Below are 20,098 nucleotides of genomic sequence, written 5' to 3'. Positions count from 1 at the left end.
AAGAAAAATTGTTCTCTTTAACCTCTGAGGCTAGGACAAGAAGCAATGGGCTTAAATTGCAGCAAGGGAGGTTTAGGTTGGACATTAGGAAAAACTTCCTAACTGTCAGGGTGGTTAAGCACTGGCATAAATTGCCTCGAGCGGTTGTGGAATCAGGGCCGTACTTACCCATACAAAGTACGCAGCTGCGTAGGGCACCAGGAAATTTGGGGCACCACATTTCCTGGTGCCCTGTGCAGCTGCGTGCTGCTCCAGCCCCTGCTCCGGCTCTTCCCCAGGGCCCCGGCCCCTGTTCTGCCCCAGCCCCACCTCTTTCCACCCCTGCTCTGTCCCAGCCCCAGCCCCACTCCCACCCCACCCCTTGCCCAAAGTCCCCGCCCTGCTCTGTCCCCACCCCGCGGACTGCAGCAGGGCTGGGCCTGCACTCACCGGCAGCGGGAAATGCAGCGACCTGGTCCCATCCGCACCTCCAGTGAGTGCTGGGGGGTGGTTTCCCCCTGCCCCCCAAGCCAACTCCCCCCCCCCCCGGGGAGTCCTGCCCCCCGCCCACGTCAGGGGGCCGTGTAGGGCCCCAGAATAGCTAGGGACGGCCCTGTGTGGAATCTCCATTATTGGAGATTTTTAAGAGCAGGTCAGACAAACACCTGTCAGGGATAGTCTAGATAATCCTTAGGGAACTCGACTAGATGACCTCTCAAGGTCCCTTCCAGTCCTATAATTCTATAATAATGGGTATAAGAAACAAAAGGAAAGAGTGGGCAAGAGAGGACGGAAGTAACAGTGATCAAGGCATGTGGCTACATCGCTAGTCTATTCCTGGCTTGTTGAAAGGGACCACATCCTGCTAGCCGCAGAATCAATATTAATGTCACTGAGTGGCTCTCTGAGGTGAAACTCTTAAGCGCTTTTTTTCAGATTGTCCTGTCTCAGAACTTGCCCTAGATAAGCCTGAAGTTCTGGATGTCACAGATCTATGTACAAAGAAACCACCTAGCTAGAGCCAACTCAGTGAGTCCCCACTGGGTGGGGAAAGGCGGGGTTTTATGTTTAGAAAAAAAGTTTGTCACTCTGCTTCAAACACAGGGGTTTGGGCATAGATACGGAGAATCATAGAAATGGAAGGGACCTCAAAAGATCATCTATCCACTCCTCCGCGCAAAGGCAGTGGTTTTCAACCTGTGGTCCATTACAGACTATGTCTAAGATTTCTGAAGGGGTCTGCACTTCCATTTGAAAATTTTTAAGGGTCCGGATATGGAAAAAGGTTGAAAACCACTGACCTAGACCACCCCTGAAAGGTGTTTGTCCAACCTGTTCTTAAAAACCTCCATTGATGGGGATTCCACAGCCTCCCTTGGAAGCCTGTTCCAGAGCTTAACAGCCCTTCTGGTTAGGAAGTTTTTCTTAATATCTAACCTAAATCTCCCTTGCTGCAAATTAAGCCTATTTCTTGACCAACATTCAGTGGACACGGAGAACAATTGATCACATTCCTCTTTATAACAGCCCTTAACCTATTTGCAAACTGTTATCAGGTTCCCCCCCCTAGTCTTCTTATCTCAAGTAACTTGCTCTCCCTGCTTAGCAAGGTAAAATCTTCCTTGCCTGGGATGGCACATCTAATCAACTAAGGCTCCTCTCAGTGTTGTGAGCTGGAAAGAGAGCTTGTCACCCAAATAATTGTTATGTAATGGTGGGGCCCACAATATGTCTAGGGACTGGCCACACAGAGAAAGGGACAGTCCCTGTTTGAAGAGTTTCCTTGCTAAAGGTACAAGAGAACAGGATACAAGAGAAAAAGCACAGGCTATGGGGGAGGAATAACTCAGTGGTTTGAGCATTGGCCTGCTAAACCCAGGGTTGTGAGTTCAATCTTTGAGGGGGCCATTTAGGGATCTGGAGCAAAATCAGTACTTAATCCTGCTAGTGAAGGCAGGGGGCTGGACTCAATGACCTTCAAGGTCCCTTCCAGTTCCATGAGATAGGTGTAGCTCTTATATTATTAGAGGAAACACATGAAAGTTGGTGAAAGCTGCGATCACATACAAGCACTTTAAAAAAAATTAAGCATCTAGGCCAGCTGCCTCCTCCTCCAAGCTTTTATTAGCTGGCTCAAAAAAGAATTAGATAAGTTCATAGAGCATAGGTCCATCAACTGCTCTGAGCCAAGATGGTCCGGGATGGAAACCCATACTCCAGGGGTCCCTAAGCCTCTGACTGCCCGAAGCTGGGACTGGACGACAGGGGATGGATCACTCAATAATTCCCTTTGAAGCCTCTGGCACTGGCCACTGTCAGAGACAGGATACTGAGCTTGATGGACCATTGGTCTGAGCCAATGTGGCCGTTCTTAGGGATAATACATTGTAGAAGTGGGCATTCAAGAGGGATTTCAATGAGGAGAGGTTAGTAGCTTTTCATATCATTGCAGGGGACACTGCAAATCTCTATCTGCCTATCTAAGATACTTATATGGTCCCCAATACTGTATTATCTGAGTGCCTCACAATCTTTAATGAATTTAGCCTCACAACACCACTGGGAGGTAAGGAAATGCCACTGTCCCCATTTTACAGATGGGGAACCGAGGAGCACAGAGAAACTAAATGATGGGTTTAAAGTAACACCGGCAGACATGTGTCTGATGAAGTGGGTATTCACCCACGAAAGCTCATGCTCCAATACTTCTGTTAGTCTATAAGGTGCCACAGGACTCTTTGTCACTTTTTACAGATCCAGACTAACATGGCTACCCCTCTGATCCCTGACCGGCAGTCTGTATGGATCAAGGACATGAACCACCTCTCCCAAGCCCTAGGCTAGAGCCTAAACCACAGAACCACCTTTCCTCTATGACCAAGTAGACTTCCATCTCCTATGCTGATGGATGCAAGAACCATAAAACAAGAAAGAACAAAAACAAAGTCCCCTTTGGAGAATCCTCTGCCCTGAAGTGAACACAAAATGGCTGCTGGACTTTGCAGACAGCACACTGCCTAAATTGTAAAGGCGTATGTGATGGGGCAGAGAACCTCCCCCCACCCACACACACAAGTCAAGAAGGGCTTAAATAACTCTGTGGCCAGCTACATGCCTTGTCAGGCCTGGAGGTGGGCCCTTAAAGGGGAGGTGCACAGCCTAGTTGTGATAACACTCTGAAACAAGCAGAGCTAGAACTCCCAGACCAGGGCTACGTCTACACTACATCTTTTCCAGCGCTGCAGCTGCACCAATGCAGCTGTGCTTCTGTAGAGCTTGTGGTGAAGACGTTCTTAAATCGACGGGAGAGAGCTCTCTCATCAGCTTAATAATTCCTGCCTCTGCAAGAGGCGGTCGCTATGTCGGCATAGCGCTTAGGCCTGTGTAATTTATGCCGCTCAGGGTGTGGATTATTCGCATCCCCGAGTGACGTAAATTATACTGAATTAATCTGTAGCGTAGACAAGGGCTAGGGCGTGGGGTTCTTTGCTGAGGAACAGCTTGGCAGCACCGCCAGCCTGCTCCCTCTGAGAAAAGAAGACAGGCTGGTGTGTTTCTTTTATTGACATCCCCAGGACTATCTCCTGGCCTGTAGCCAGGGAGGAGAACGGGAGCTGGGGTTTCCTGTGGAGCAAGAGACAGAGCTTCCCCTCCTTTGTGTGAGGGAGGGGCCTGGCTCCTTGTGGGCCTTGGGACGAGTTGCCTTTTTATTTGGACTGTTTTATATTCTCCTGGAAGGGGGTGGACTCGCTAAGAGGTAGACAGCTGGAGGGCCATACCCCAGGACTGGCCCACAGGAATGCTGTCACCCAGGGAATGTTGTATAAATGCCTGCCTTCGTCCCAAAGGGGCAACCTTTAACAGTGCAGCACAAAGAAACAAGATCTTAACAGTTACATACACACAAAAGATTATGTAACACTGACAGACCACAGTCGGGACCGAACCTGGGACTTCTAGAGCTGCATGAGTCTCGAGCTATGCAACCCTTAGCTAAGGCTGTAGCAAACTCATTAATCGCTAAATGGTCTTGGTGCTACTAGAGGGGACAGAGCACCACACCCAGGATGTGTGTGGGATACAATTGTTTATTTCAGCGATTCCTCCCTTCCATCTATATCTGACTGAGGCCTCAACACGTGTGTGCGTGGGTGTGTATGTGAAAATTAATAACTAGGGGTGGGTGAATCAGTTCAGAAAGCTCGTGAATTACTCTTTCTCCCCCGGCCAAAATGTATGTCCATGCACAGAATTCAGCTTTTCAGAAGCTCTGAAACATTTGGATCAATTCCCCCCATTAAAGGCAGCGGGGAAAAGATTTTTTCCTCCTGTGAAAAATGTCCACAAAAATGAAATTATTTTCATCAAAATGTTCTTCAAAATGTGTTGAGTTTTGGTTGAAAACCCAAACGCTCTATGAAAAACGTTGACAAAAGTGTCCATTTTGCCAAAAAAGCCATTTCCATCAGAGAAAAACAATGGTTCTGTGGAAAAAAATGTGACCACCACTCCCCCTTGCACTACCCACATCTTTGGCACTGTGACAAAGTTCCTCCTCTACCTTGGTGGGTCCTGCGCTTACTGGCGGATTTACTCGCCTCAGTGATCTTCCCCTCTGGTGGAACCCACAGCCTGGGTCAACTCCTCCTGTGTCTGATCAGGAGTTGGGAGGTTTGGGGGGAACCCAGGCCCACCCTCTACTCCGGGTTCCAGCCCAGGGCCCTGTGGATTGCAGCTGTCTATAGTGCCTCCTGTAACAGCTGCATGACAGCTACAACGCCCTGGGCTACTTCCCCATGGCCTCCTCCAAACACCTTCTTTATCCTCACCACAGGACCTTCTTCCTGGTGTCCGATAATGCTTGTACTCCTCAGTCCTCCAGCAGCTACACCCTCTCACTCTCAGCAACTTGAACCTCTTGCTCCCAGCTCATCACACACCAACCACAACCTGAAGTGAGCTCCTTTTTAAATCGAGGTGCCCTGATTAGCCTGCCTTAATTGATTCTTGCAGCTTCTTGATTGGCTGCAGGTGTTCTAATCAGCCTGTCTGCCTTAATTGTTTCCAGAAAGTTCCTGATTGTTCTGGAACCTTCGCTGTTACCTTACCCAGGGAAAGTGGACCTACTTAACCTGGGACTAATATATCTGCCTTCTATCACTGTCCTGTAGCCATCTGGCCTGACCCTGTCACACACAAAATATGACAGTGGCTGTTCTGCGGGTAGCCATCATTTCCACACCCAGACACCAGAACTGGAAATGCAAGAAATCTTGTGAGAAAATCTGGTCTCATGAAATTAAAGCCCAGTTTTGTAGACGTGTTGTATCTAATCTAATCTGTCTAGGTTGGCACAGCTCCATTTCAAGAGTATAGAACCATAGGAGAAGGAGCCACATTTGCGCGGGTTTCAGTTTGAAATCTTTGGAGATTTGTCCAGCAATGGCAATAATCAAAGGCCACCCACCTCCCAAATCTTACCTTTATTTGTTTCACTCTCTCTTACAAGGAAAGACCCGACTTTGTTGCCAGGAGCCATCAACAACCGTTCGGCATCTTTTCTACTGAGAGCTTTGAAAAACCATCTGAGGGAGAAAAGTCATGAAATAGTGATAAAGAGCTCCAAGAAGAGGCAAATCCTACCCAGCCGTTCAATTTTTGTGCCATTAAAATGTTGAGTGTTGTGTTTAGTCTAGCAAAATGAAGGCTATGAGGAGACATGATTGCTCTTTAGAAATACATTGGGGGAGTGAGAAGAGCTATTTAAGTGAAAGGACAATGGGGATAAACTGGGCATGATTAAATTCAGGCTGGAAATTAGAAGAAGCTCTCTAACCATCAGAGGAGTGAGATTCTGGAATAGCCTTCCTCTAGGAGTAGTGACTGCGAACAACCTCACTAGTTTTAAGATGAAGCTGATAGGTTGATGAACAGGATTAGGTGAGGTGGTTGTCTGTGATAGCAGGTGTGTGGACTCAACCCAAGCAGTTGCTTTCAGTCCTAGGTTGGCTGTTCCTCTGTCTAAGACTGACTACATTTCAGGATGGTTTTAGGTTGGGAAGAGACCCCTAACATAACATTTTCAAGAGATCAGGATCTGACTTCTGTTCACTTTGTGTCCAAATATCAGTGTGAATGTATATCCCAGGGATAAGCCTGTATAGATTCATTTGCAGGTTCAGCTGGATACGTCTTCACTTCTCTAGCTTACTAAGTCACATGGCGCTGGGCTGTTAAAGAGCTGTCATGTTCTGCCCCAGGAAAAGGTTTTTCAGTGGTGAGCGGAGTGATGGCTGTATATGCAAGTGCTCTTCCTCAGTGGAGACACTTTAAAAGTTCATTTTAGTTCTAGAGATGTTGCTGGTTCTACTTGTAGTCCCTGTTTTACAAATAGATAGCATATCACTGGAATCAGGAATATCTCTGAAACTGGAGTAGGGTGACCAGATGTCCCAATTTCATAGGGACAGTCCCAATATTTGGGGCTCTGACTTATATAGGTGCCTATTGCCCCCTACATCTCCATCCCAATTTTTCACACTTGCTATCCAGTCACCCTAAACTGGAATGACCTTTTTTTTTTAACTGCACCCACTGTCGTCTCCTTTGGAATTCTGTGGGACCAAAGCTGCTATATAATCATATGGCATTATATTACAGAGCGTATCCCTTTTAAGCTATTACTGTTTGCAGATATGTTAAGGGACTGGATTCCTCCCAAATTGAAATTGAATGCTGCCTTTTACCTTTCTCCCACACTAGAAACTCCATTTGCACCTTCTCTGAGCCCTTTAATTCACTGGTATTTAAAAGAGATGAAGATATTAGGAATTCAATCTTCCCATTAGAAAGACAGGGAACAGTATCAGTGTTTTTATTAGTCTTCTGGCCAAATTTCTCCTTGGCAATTCCAATCCCGTAAAACACTCTGCATTTTAAACTCCACATCCTCTCCTAAATTAGTGTGTAGTGTTACTGTGGGCTGTAAAACAGCTATCGCCTTCCAGCACAGCTGTGGCTGCATTTCGGTGACGGTTGAAACAATTCCCATTGTCAGCCCTCCCTGCTCCTATATTTATAAGAGCCCTCGGAGGGGCTATTATACATATAAAGTGTTGATATTAGCGTTAATGTTTCATATAAGCTTGTGCACTTACTTTTCCACTTCCAAGGTATCCATTTGTGCGACGAAGTTACTGGGCACATAACCCTTCTTTCCAGTGGTGAGAGACTTTGCCAGCCACCAGTCCCCATCTCTACAAACCAAACAGGACAAGAAGCATGAACACCCAAAGGAGCTTCGACATGGATCCCGCCTAAGACGACTCATGGATTTGGAGGCTTCATGAACCTTGCAAAGTAGGAAGCACATTCTGAAGCCCTCTCTCATGTAGGTAGCCCTGTACTCTACAGGTAGCACCATGGGGTGTGTCTACACTGCAGCTGGGGGGTGAGCAAGCTAGCGTGCTAACGATAGCAGTGTGCCTGCAGCCGCACTGGCGGTGACTTGGGCTAGCTGCCCAAGTACAACCCGGTCTGAGGTCGTAGGTACATGCTGCTGTGGGGCCACCCTGATATTTTTAGCACACTAGCTTGATCAGAACTAGTGCAGGTATGTCTACCCAAGCTGGGAATTACACCTCCCAGCTCCAGTGTGGACAGACCCACAGACGCCCATTCCTATAGGCCACCCCCAGTTTGAAGGCAGTCTAGAAAGGCAACCTTTAAAGACACTGGCTTATTCAACCCTGAACAAGTGGGTGTTTTTCACTTCCCACCTTCAGTCCCAAGCTCCCAGACAGAGACCTGAGCATTGTGTTCAATTCCCCATCTGCTCCTCACTGCTATTTCCTTTATCACATGATGCAACTCTCTGCTTGGACCACTCTGAGTGCCTCCAGAAACCACAGCACTACCAGGGTAGTAACTGAAAGCTGTTCTCATCCGCTGGATATTCAGGAACCCACATGTAACCAGCTGAGTGGTCTCAGCCCAGGGGACAGGTGTCTGAATCAGAAATATCCACCAGCATCACTAACCCCATTTGTGAGGGCCTCACAGAGAGGTTACGGACTAACACTTAATGAACAGCTCTCTCACTGCAAATCCCTGAGCAGGAGAGTGGAAAGCCACATGGTAGGGCAAAGTGAGGCAAGCCTGCAATGTTATTCTCATCTGGATGAACACATGGTGCCTGTTTCAGGGCTGTCTCTCTTTCAGCAGGACTATGGTCACACAAATGTTTTTAAAATAAACTAAACCAAACCCACATCCTTTTTAAGGCAAAGATCAGCCTACGTGCCGACAAGTAATTATTTATACTACTTCAGCACCTATGAGCATCAACTCACAGCAAAGCCACATTGCTGGGTGCTGTCCATACAAACTCAATAGACCAAAGATGTGTTACCATCCCTGTTCTACAGATAGGGAACCAAGTGACTTCTCAAGATCACAGAGTAGGCCTGGCAGAGCCAAGCACTGAACCCAGATCTCCGGAGCCCCACGGTATTTTGTAAAGACTTCTCCATCAGGGGCTGGCAAGTGCTGAGGAGGGGATCCCTTACCTAGATAGGATTTGAAGCTTCTCTCCCTTGGTCAGCTCCAAGTCGCGGTCACTCGTGGAGGCGAAATCATACAGTACAATCACAAAGTCCTCACCTGCGGCAAGAGAAAGTGACACTATTGGGTTTAGCTGGTCGGCCATTGATTGGGGAATTAAATATGCAGTGCATGGATTTTAGTGAACCCCAAACCCCACCTCCTCCCTCTTCCCTTGGTCATAGTGGACGACATCAACATCCTCTCAAGTGCGTATTCTGGGCCTTCCCTTTTAATTCAATATCTCTCTAGACCGGCACGTCTAGGCCACATTTAAATCTTGTCGCTACTTTCTACACAACATCTCTGAGGCCTTGTCTACATTGGCAGCAGCGTGTAGGGTACGAGTAGCCACCGTGAAAAGCAGGCTGCGTCCACAGTGTGGCATGTCGCTACATGCAGCAGTGAAAGGCTCTGGCAGCGGGGAGGGAGACAGGAAAGGTTCCTGCAGCTCCCCCCTGCCAGAGCCTTCCCCCGCTACTGAGCCTTTCCCTGCGTCGGGGAAAGGCTCCTGCACAGGAAGGACACGGGACACTACCCTTAAAAATAGCAGTGGAGATGGGGGAGGCATTGTTTGGGCATGTTGAGAGCCATGTAGGGTAAATACCCTAAGGTTCTAGTGTGTCTTTACTCACCTAAGCAGTGCCTCAGTGTCTACACTGCTATTTATACCCGTGCTGGGGGGCATGCAGTGTCTGTACTCTACAGAGCACAGTGAAGTGTAGACAGAGCCTGAGACCCAGCCTGTCCTCTCAGTCGACTCAGCTAAATTTCTCCTTCAGGCCCCCATCCTCTCATACCTCAACTACTGCTTCCTCCTTGCTGGCCTTTCCCCACTCAAGACCATTCAGAGTACTGGTGCTGCTGCTGTCAATTTCCATCGGCTTTGGATCAGGTCCTTCGATTGTAAACACTTCAGGGCTGAGGCGCCGGGCCTGATTCTCTGTCCACACACACCAACTTTACACCAGCGGTGTTGCATCAGTGTAAACGAGGTGCCATGAAATGTAGCCTCAGGCCCTGCATTTTACTCTAAAGGGGCCACACCCAGCACACTGTGGACACTGTCAGAGTATGACTAACATAATAATCTACTCCAGTGTGGACCCTTTGTCACTGAAATACTTGGTGATGTTGTTTCACTGCTACATTTCCATGACCTGTGCCTACGGCCCGGCTGCATCTCTCTGAACAAGTATGTAACTATTCACGTGCTCTGTGTGGTTACGGCTACTGAAGCAGAAAAGACCTCTGCTCTCCTGACATTCTGGGGCAAATCAAACCCTACTAGGAGCTTAAGTAAAAACCCCACGTGATGTGGAAAGATTTTGTGTGCGCGTAGCCTAATTAATGCAGCAGGGGTGATAAACATTCTATATATAGAACGTCTCAAGACAGACAGTCAAGTCACATTCTCTCTTTGACCTTTTCAAATAATGCCATCAGCAAGCAGCCGAGACTACCCCTTTTCACTGAAAGATAATACATCTCCAGAACAACACGAGTTTTGTGTGTGCCGGGCCTGGCTATTGGTTTTGGATTTATTGGCAATGTCGCATGATCAAAGGGGGAAATTGTGAGGCTCTGGAAACCAAAGCCTCCTCCAGCTTGTAGAGAGGAACTTGAAGGTCAGCGGGGCAGATTCAAGTGTGTCAGTCTGAGCCTTCCTGATTTGAGGTAGGAGCAGCTCCAGTGAGAGAGAAAACTTGGAAACATAATAACGTTTTGCATTACTGTAGCGCTTTCCATCTGAGGCTTTCAGAGCACATCACACAGGTTAATGTGCTAACCTCCCACATCATCCCGTTGAGGCAGTTAATATTTATCCCTATTTTAGTGGTAATGAGACTGGGAGGAGAAGAGAGATCAAATGCTCAATGTTTTCTAAAGAAAGGTGAATTGTCATTGACTGATATCATCATTAAAACATGTTGATTTACAACGAAATAGTGCCTTTACACTAGATTTGCTACATCTTTTTGCGATCTAGGAGAGTACACTATAACAATATATATTTTTAAGCAATTATATATTATATTATATTATATTTTCAGACTCATATTAATTGTACATTTTTATTATGTCAGAAAATGGTCTATGACATATTGCTTATTTACTAGCTAATTAACTTTTTGCTCATGTTTTATGTCAAGCTGAATTAGGATGGTAGAATTTAATTCAACACACAAACCAGCATATTATTTTTTATTTAAATGTTTTAAGAGATTATGTTTGCAGTGTTGTTGTAGCTGCCTCAGTCCCAGGATATTAGAGACACAAGCTGGGTGAGGTAATATCTTTTACAGGACCACTTTCTGTTGGTGAGAAAGACAAGTTTTTGAGCTTACACAGAGCTCTTCTTCGATATAAGCTCAAAATCTTTCACCACAGAAGTTCGTTCAATAAAAGATATTACCTCACCCACCTTGTGTTTTAAGAGATTATGATAAGTTTAGGCCTTAACATAGTTTGTATTAAATTCAGATTTCATTATAAACAGAAAAGAAACATTTAAGAATGTTCTTGTAATTTAAATAATAAAATCAACAAAATCCAATTTAAATAAAAAAAAATCCAAATGTTTGGATTTTTTTTTTAAATATCATCAATTTTTATCCACCCTGGTCAATGGCAGTTTCTCCACTGACTGCAATGGCCTTTGGATTAGGCCCTATGGGTACATGTTCACTGCAATAAAAGACTCATGGCGCCGCGTCTCGGAGCTTGGGTCAATTGACTTGGGCTCATGGGGTTTGGGCGGTGATGCTCAAAACAGCGGTGTAGATGTTCCAGCTCGGGCTGGAGCCTGGCCTCTGAGACCCTCCCCCTTTGCCAGGTTTCAGAGCCCAGAATATCTGCGCTGCTATTTTCGCTCCACAGCCTGAGCCCGAACCCTGACTCAGCACCACAGGTCTTTCTTTGTGGTGGAGATACACCCTAAATGACTTACCCCAAGGCCACATAAGTAGGGTATGGTACAAACAGAACCCACACCTCCTTACTCCCAGTCCTGGTTTTAGTCACAAGAGTACTGATGACAGTGGGACTTACCCCACACTGGCTGTTTCAGACCAGGCACCAGAACAGACCTTGCTGACTAACTAGTGGATTTCCCCCACTGTCAAATAAGGATAATAGCACTTTACGAGCTCTTCTGTACAGCACCTTGCACCGTGAAGCCCTGACCTCGGAAGGGGCCACTAGGTGCTGCTGTAGTATAAAACCAACAACCCACATACTTTAATTACAGCCCAGTGACTGCTTGGGTGAGCCTTGCTTTCAACACCAGCACAGTCTGCACAGGTTTAGGGCCTATTAGTTCAAGCAGTTCTCCCACTGCTGTCCCATCATGCACTGGTGGAGGTTACAGATGTCCCAGAATCCACTGCTTCAGAGAGCTGGGTCCTGTGGGATAGTTCCTCAGAGGGCGTTGTGCCCGAAATGGTTTACGATAGTGCTAGGAGGAGGTGGGGGCAAAATAGCCACAGTTCAGAACGTGGGATGGCCGTGCTAGTGTGTGCACACCAAACCATCTGTGCTTTCTCTGGTCCTGTGCTCCCAAGTCAGCTAGGAATGGCCCAGTTCTTTAGAGCTGATGGCTTAAGACATGGCCGTAAGCGGCTCAGCGCAGTTTAGACAACACTTTCATAAAAACACCCAGAGGCCTGTTTATGCAACAGCTTCCATTGCTGCTACCACTGGGTGTAACGTAATGCCAGGGGCATCTCAGGCTCAGGCTGCTCAAACATTTTCCATCAAAACTTTTTTTCTGTGCAAATTTGGGTGAAAATTTTCATGGGAAGTGTCAAAATTTGTGGGTGGGGTTTTTGTTTGTATTGCAGGTTTGTTTTTGTTTTGTTTTTTCCAGAAAACTGAACATTTTTGGTCACAAATGTTTTAGTTTTAGGTTGGAAGTTTTTCAGACATTGGTCAAAAATTTTCACTTTTCATTTTTTCAGTATTTCCAAAATTTCCAGTGGCAGGACTCCTCTCCATTCCATGCTTTAGTCCATGTGTCTGGTGGGACAAGCATTAGGACAAATATTTTGAAAAGTGACTAATGATGTGTGTGTGTGGGGGGGGAAAGCGTGATTTTCAGAAAGCGCTCAGCACCTGCTCTGTGAAAAACCAGGCCCCAGGTTGGTGACCCCAAAATGAAGGCACTCAAAAACCATTGGTGTTCTCTGAAAATCCAGGCTGTGATGTGGATAGCAAGAGAGAGGAAGAGGGAATTCCCTTTACCAAACACCTTTACAAAACCACCATATCTTCCCTCTACCAAATGCAGGACCAAGACTCCATTGTGCTAGGTGCTGTACAAACAGAACAAAAAGACAATCCCCACCCTTAAGAGCTCAGGGAAGATGTAGGCCTTTTCAGGAATGACAACTTTCAAATCCTCATGGTCACCACTGGGGACTTAACCCAGGTGGCATGAAATGAGCAAAGACTCACCAAGAAGATAGGTTTGTATTTTTAAAAATCCCTAACTATAGAGCCTAGGTCTAATTGAAATAGATATCATACAGTGCTGCCAATTCTTGTGAGTTTATCTGGATCCTATTGACTTTTGGTATTTTTCTTAAAGCTCCAGCCTCTGGAGTCAAGTGACTACCTAAGAGTCTCAGCTTTCATTTAAAAAAAAAGTCAGTTTGTAGCAACCATAGTTGCAGAGAAGAGATTGAAAATGTGAAACAAGTTCACCCTAAAGTTTCACAAGCCAGAAGGTAAAGAAAAAGAACCCAATATTTATTCTTTCAACAACAACAAAAACACCTTGTGATTTTTAAAGCAATTCTCATGATTTTTTTGTGCCTTCAATCATGGGTTTTGAATGTGTGGGGTTGGAAATACTGAAGAAAACACATCTCAGGTCTTTTATTTCTTAGGCTTTTTTGATAGCTGAACTGCCTAGATTTTGAGTTTCCTCAGTCAATTCACATTAATTGTCTTGTCTTAACGGAATAAACTAATGATTCCAAAACTGTTCATAAAACTGTGTTGTAGCAAAAGAGCACTTTTGAAAATCCTTCCTCAGACTGGAAAAAATAAGAACCTCACCACCTTGTTTCTTTGAACCTTCCCCCAAAACTAGAACTGATCCCAACCCCAAACCGAGCCTTTTTGGTTGTGTGTGTGTGTGCGCGTGTGTGTGTGTGTTTTGAGATGGAATGGAAAAAGTTCCTGTAATATATCGTTGAAGTATTTTTCATTTTCACTGAGCACCTTTGTACTTCTGCCTTCTGGCCGGAAGCAGAAGTGAAAGCTCCAATTCTGAGGGAAGCTGCTCTCATTGTGTTTCTGGCTAGACTGGAAACAGGAGATGACAAATCCCCTCAAAAGCCCGCATTTGAGATTTCCAGACTGATTTTGAAGACTTGAGAATAAAGCTGGTTGGGAATTTTCTGTCAAAACGTTGCTTTTTCCATTCTGGAAAATGCAATTTCTGCAAAATCTTTCCACGGGAAAACACTCAGACTCCCGAGGCAGTCAAATTACAGCTCCCATGAGGCTCCACAGGAGTTCTTGGGAATACCAATTAAAGTTGAACCAGCCTGAAACAAAACATTTCAACATTTCTGAATTGATATTTTTAGCAATGTTCTGATCTGGGAAAAGTTTTGACATTTCGACTTTTCATCCAAAACCATATAGCAAAATATCGGAATTTCCCACGGGGATGGAAAATCCAATTTTCAACCAGCCCAGTTTAAGAGATTTTAATAAACTTTAATTTAATCATTTAAATGTCTGGCTCCTTGTCTGGGCAGACGCTTAGTTCCATACCTTGAGGTTCTTTTGTTAATAGCAATTAGGGTAGGAAGAATTTGATGCTTATTTGTATGGGTTTCTATGGATAGTCCTGCATTTTTGCATTATTTTTATTGGCTAAAATTTTTGCACAAACGGGAAATAAAAATAGCATAACCCTCAGTTTCTGAATAATTGTTACTTAATCAATATGTAACAGTGGTTGGTCCAGAGCTCATAGGACATAGAACTGTGAGGGACCTCCTGGGCCATCCACTCCAGTCCTCTGCTTTTGCAGGCAACCTTGTCATGGAACAGATTCTGATATAACAGCACCATAATCCTTAATATTAATTGTAACATTTTCCCTTTAAATTGACAAAAAACATCCTGGGACAGTAGACTATTAGCACTGATGAGACCCTCCCCAACCTAAATTGGGGCCCCAATGTGCTAGGCACTGTACGTTGTGAGCTTTCCAGGCCAGGAATTTTTTCTTGCTATGTTTGTACAGGACTGCTAGGTGCTACCACAGTCGGAACATTAAATAATAAGAATCAGACACAGTCCTCTGCATTAAGAGTTTACGATCTACATAGACAGGACAGGCAAAGGATGGCATAAAAGAAGAATTGTTAGCCCATTTTTCAGATGAGAAACTGAGGCACAGAGACATGAAATGGCTGCTTGGGGTTACCCAGAAAGTCTGGAGTAGAGCCAAGAAATGAACACAGCTCTTCTGAGTCTCCGGCTTTGCTCACCCACAAAACATGTGCCAGTTTAATTCTATCAATGCAACACCTTTGTGTGGACACTCTAACATTGGTTGAAGAACGCCTAAGGGTGATTTAGTTTATTCCTTATTAAATGTAAGCACTCAATATACAGCACTCTTCAACCAGTTTCAGAAGGGCCAGCATCAATTTAACTAAACTGATTTAGGGAAATTTGTGTGCGTGTGAGTGTAACTCACGACTGAATGTACGTTACATCGCCTACTCACTGCTCTGTCCACAGAGGATATGAGTCTGTTATAGCCAGTGATAACGCAGATTAGCTCTTTAGATCAAGTTCTACCAGCTCCTAATTTTAGTTTTGGAGGTTCCTGGTTCAATCCCCTGTGTGTAGACCTTGCTCCACTTGGCCAATTAACAGAGAACATTTTTTCCCTTATGGTTGTTGACCAGAGAGAGAAATTGATGACTACCAATATTTACATCAAATCCTTCTAACAACTGTCTACTTTCACACCCCTGAGCCACGCAGCTAAGACAGCCTAAATTTTAGATGTAGACCCGACCTAGATGTACTAATAAGGAGCTAATAGTGGATCTGCATGAAAACTGTAAAAAAAACCTCCCACACAAATGAATTGATGATATTAGAACTGGTTCACCCAGTCACAACACATTGTCTTGCAGAAACCCCAGAGGAGGAGAAGGAAACAGTAAAGTGGTTAAATGTAAAAATCTTACCTTCCTGTGATGGCTGGTTTAGAGGCGAGGTACTAACATGTTGTCTGAACTTTGGGAGAAAAAAAGAAGTCCATTTGTTACTAGGGGAAGGACCTGCTTTGTGGCACAAAAGTCACTCAAGGCCTAAAGTCATGGAATTCAATAGGAGTTTTTCTATTGCTTTAAATGTGCTTAGGAACAGGCTCTTTATGTATTTTCATGGTGTTAGCATATTTCAGAGCTTGCTTGCGCGTGTCCTTAAAAACTCACTGGTCTCCTCTCAATTGATCTGTATGATCATAGTGGAGTTAACTAGATTTCAAACCTTGCCATACTATGTAATGCAGTTCATTGTTGCAAGATCTCTGTTAAATGATGCACGATGCAATCAATGAACCCCCTGAAGAAATTTACAAAGCAGTATTACTTCAGGCAGAAAACCAGGAATCTGCCATCATTGTCTCCAGGCTCATGGAATGTTGGTTGCTCAGGAATATCAGGGTTAATTATTTACACCTAAATACACAGATTTAACTTTAGATGCCTACATTTAATCCCCAAATTTTAGGGGTTTAATCCTTCTGCACCTCAGTTTTCCATGCGGTAAAATGATGCCATTTACAATCTCTCCAGGTTTTCTCCACGAGACAACAGAAAACAGCAACGCCTGGGTGTTTATTCACCTAGCTAGCTGTATTCTTCCCAGATCCAGTCCATTCTCCACTTCGATACCATGCACAGTGTCAGCAAATGATTGTGCCAGACATCCATCTGGTCTCAACCTCTCTCATGTCTACAGCAGTGGTCTCCAACCTTTTTATGCCCCAGATCACTTTTTGAATTTAAGGGGAAGCAGGATCTCTGCTGCCCCTTCCCCGAGGCCCTGCCCTGCTCACTCCATCCTCTCCTCTCTCCGTCGCTTGCTCTCCCACACCCTCACTCACTTTCACCGGGCTGGGGTAAGGGGTGGGGTTCGGGAGGGAGGGAGTGAGGGAGAGCTCGGGGCTGGGGTTGAGGGGTTCACGGTGTGGGAGGGGGCTCTGGGCTGAGCCTGGAGCAGGGGGATGGGGTGCAGGAGGGGATGCGGGGTGCTGGCTCTGGGAGAGGGGTCAGGGCTGGGACAGGGGGTTGGGGTATAGGCGGGGGCACAGGGTGCAGGCTCTGGGAGGAGGCTCAGGGCTGGGGGGTCGGCCTCCCACCAGGCAGAACTTACCTTGGGTGGCTCCCAGTCAACAGCGCAGTGAGGCTAAGGCAGGCTCCCTGCCTGCCCCGACCCCACGCCGCTCCCGGAAGGGGGCAGCATGGCCCTGCAGCCCCTGGAGGGGGAAGCGGGGGGCACGTTGCTCTGCGTGCTGCCCCTCTCTGCAGGCACCGCCCCCGCAGCTCCCATTGGCTGGGAATGGGGATCTGTGGCCAATGGGAGGTGTGGGGGCAGACCCGCTGCACTGCCGGAGATCGCGATCGACTGGGAGATTCTCTGGGATCGACCAGTCAATCTCGACTGACCGAGTAATGACCACTGGTCTACAGAATCTACCCAGGTAGATGCTTCCAGGGCCTCTGAGCACGTCACAGTCCTGAAGACGTTTTATCTTCACACCCCCTGTGAGGGAGGGGAGCATTAACCCCATTTTACAGATAGGATCTGAGGCACAGAGTAGTGGCAGCGACTTATCAAACCTAAGGAAGTCTGAGGCTCAGCCACAAATAGCATCAAAGTCCCCCGAGGCCCAGTGCAGCACTCTAGCCACTGGACCATCCCCCCTCACCTTTACAGAGAAGGTGGCCCGAGTTGAAGGGAACTAAAGGCCTCAAGTTACCGCTGGCAAACACAAGTGCTGCCCTACGGATTTCAGAACCACCTGTGCCGCCGCGGCTACGCTGCCACAGGACAGAGAAAGGAAGTCACAAGCTGCTTACTTACTGGGGGCGGGGGTGGAGGCGGTTTCTTCCTGGAGAATAGCTGAGGTTTTTGCCTATTCGCAGCCTCACACTGCTTTTGTGGCGTGGACTGGCGGCGTTTGCTCCCATACAGTCCCATCCTGTGAGAGAGAACACAAATGAACACGTGACGGGGGGTGACTCACGGAGTCAGGTGCTATTCGGTACAAGCAAGGGTGGTGTAAGCAGGTCCCAAACTAAGGTAACGACAAACGGTAGGGGGGAGTGAGAGGTACTTAAAAGCCCCCCATTATTGTAATACCTGAGTGCCTCACAACAGGCCTGCCGGCGTCAGAAGCACTGTTCTCTGCATCTGACAGATGAGTGACTTGTCTAAGGTCACACAAGAAGTCTCAGTGGTTTGCACATTGGCCTGCTAAAGCCAGAGCTGTGAGTTCAATCCTTGAGGGGGCCATTGGGGATTTAGCTGGGGATTGGTCCTGCTTTGAGCAGGGGGTTGGACTAGATGATCTCCTGAGGTCCCTAATAATCTATGATTCTAAGTCTGTGGCAGAGCAGGGCACTGGGCGTGCATCTCTGAGGCTAACCCCGGGACCATCCTGGCTTTCCAATGCCCCGAGCGTATATGGGAACGCTGGGTCCGAGTTTTGAATAGAGATGGTTGAAATGTTTGTGTCAAAACATCTTTGTCCAAAAATGGCTTTCTGACCACCACCTACTTCTTTGCTTCGGTCGAAATGTTCTGCTTTGCCAATGACGGGGGAAAAGAAATCAGGTTTAGGAAACCCAAATGTTTCTACTGAGAAATAAATTGTTTCACTTTTCAGTTTTCAGATACCCCAAAGGTTTGTCAGTGACAGGTTTTTAAACACCTCCCCTTCCCTATATATATATTTTGGGGGGGGGGAGGAAGGAGGGAGAAAGCCGGCAATAATGGGCATTTTTTGACTGGCTCTAATTTTTTAGTTTAATGCAAAATCATCTTTTGCTCTACAGGCCTAGGCAGGAGAATAAGGGAGCGTAGATGCCTTTACAACCCTGCACGGGCTATGCACCCTGCCAGGGGTGGGAGAATAGCTTCCATAGCACTGCTGCTCCCCCTCCGATAGGCGTGGGCGGGCAGGAGTGGGAAACGGGGGCTGCCCTGACTTTGCTTGTTCCCCCCTTGCTGAGCCTGCATGGAAGAGGAAGTATTCTGCTCCTTGTCTAAATCAGTAGCAGACTGAATCCTTACCCTGGATCCAGGGGGACAAGCCAGGAAATGAACTCTGGCTCTGAGAGTCTGCTTCAATGGCAGGGCAGCTACTGCTGCCTGTAACTCAGGGCAGCTTGTCAAGTCCCACGCACTCAGCGTGACAGCACCAGGCTCCTAGGTTGTAAGATCTTTCGCTCAGGGAATCCATCTCCGTTTCCATTGTGGAGCATTATACCCACATATGGTGCTGATGTGATGACCGACCTCTTGGATGACACACCGGAGATTGACCAGCTAATAGCATGAGATGCCCCTTGAGATAAAGCTCCCTAGCTGGAAGCTATAACTTCTCCTAGCCTCTGTGGATTGGCACAGAGGGGGACCTGGAACGCACACTCCCCAGTGGGTTACACTAAGCAGGGTAAAACATCTGTAAATTACAAGCCGATTTTGATTTCCCCATTGGCAACTGCTACTCAGCTCTTCAATGGAAACAACAGGAAGAGGGTAAAAGAGACAAGTCATCTGATTAACAAGAAGAGGAAAGCTCCTCCGTGTGACATTGGAAAAGGAGCTCAATAACCTATGGAAATCCAGGGTGCACAGACAGCGGGCAGGGTTTCTAGTTACATGATGGTCATTGACTTGTACTTCTGGGGTCAGATGCTGAGACACGTGAAGAGTAAGTTATGCTCTCCGTGAGTAAGGATATCAGAAGGTGACCTAGGCAGTCCTTTTTATACACATGCTTCCCAAAGGGCTCCACCAGTTTTAGGACAGATTCTGATACCCTGACTCCAGTTGAGCAGCACATTTTCCATGAATAGGGTGACCAGACAGCAAGTGTGAAAAATCGGGACGGGGGTGGGGGGTAACAGGAGCCTATATAAGAAAAAGACCCAAAAATCAGGACTGTCCCTATAAAATTGGGACATCCGGTCACCCTATCCATGAATCACCCCGGTATTGCCAACTTCCAAAGTTCAAATGGCATGTGCCAGACCCCGAAAAATCACTAGACCGACTCAAACATCATGTGTATCAAAAAGCCATCTCCTGTCTCTCTTTGAGCTCCCCTCACCACCCAGCACCTGTGAGACATACCATGCTGCCCATTCTCCTGAAATGGATGATTTGGGCCCTGCTCCAGGAGCTCTGGTGGCAGGACCCAGCTGAGAGCAAATCACACAGATTTACCTAACATGCTGACTGCCAC

The 20,098-nt window shown here is 46.6% G+C and overlaps 1 protein-coding gene across 2 annotated transcripts in view; it reads right to left on the bottom strand.

Annotated features, from left to right (window-relative positions):
• Nucleotides 1-20,098, bottom strand: part of BLK (BLK proto-oncogene, Src family tyrosine kinase) — a 70,479-nt gene that overhangs the window by 23,411 nt on the left and 26,970 nt on the right. For both annotated transcript variants that reach the window (XM_045010221.1, XM_045010222.1), the window contains exons 2-6: nucleotides 17,710-17,827; nucleotides 15,807-15,855; nucleotides 8,547-8,640; nucleotides 7,137-7,235; nucleotides 5,461-5,564 (exon numbers count right to left, since the gene is read on the bottom strand). In XM_045010221.1, coding sequence (XP_044866156.1) covers nucleotides 5,461-5,564; nucleotides 7,137-7,235; nucleotides 8,547-8,640; nucleotides 15,807-15,855; nucleotides 17,710-17,826 — 463 coding nt within the window. In that variant the 5' untranslated portion in view covers nucleotide 17,827. The remainder of the gene's footprint in view (nucleotides 1-5,460; nucleotides 5,565-7,136; nucleotides 7,236-8,546; nucleotides 8,641-15,806; nucleotides 15,856-17,709; nucleotides 17,828-20,098) is intronic.

This window comes from Mauremys mutica, chromosome 3 (genome assembly GCF_020497125.1).
Source record: "Mauremys mutica isolate MM-2020 ecotype Southern chromosome 3, ASM2049712v1, whole genome shotgun sequence".
Taxonomy (NCBI): Eukaryota; Metazoa; Chordata; order Testudines; family Geoemydidae; genus Mauremys; species Mauremys mutica.
This window is presented reverse-complemented; position numbering and strand designations above follow the sequence as displayed.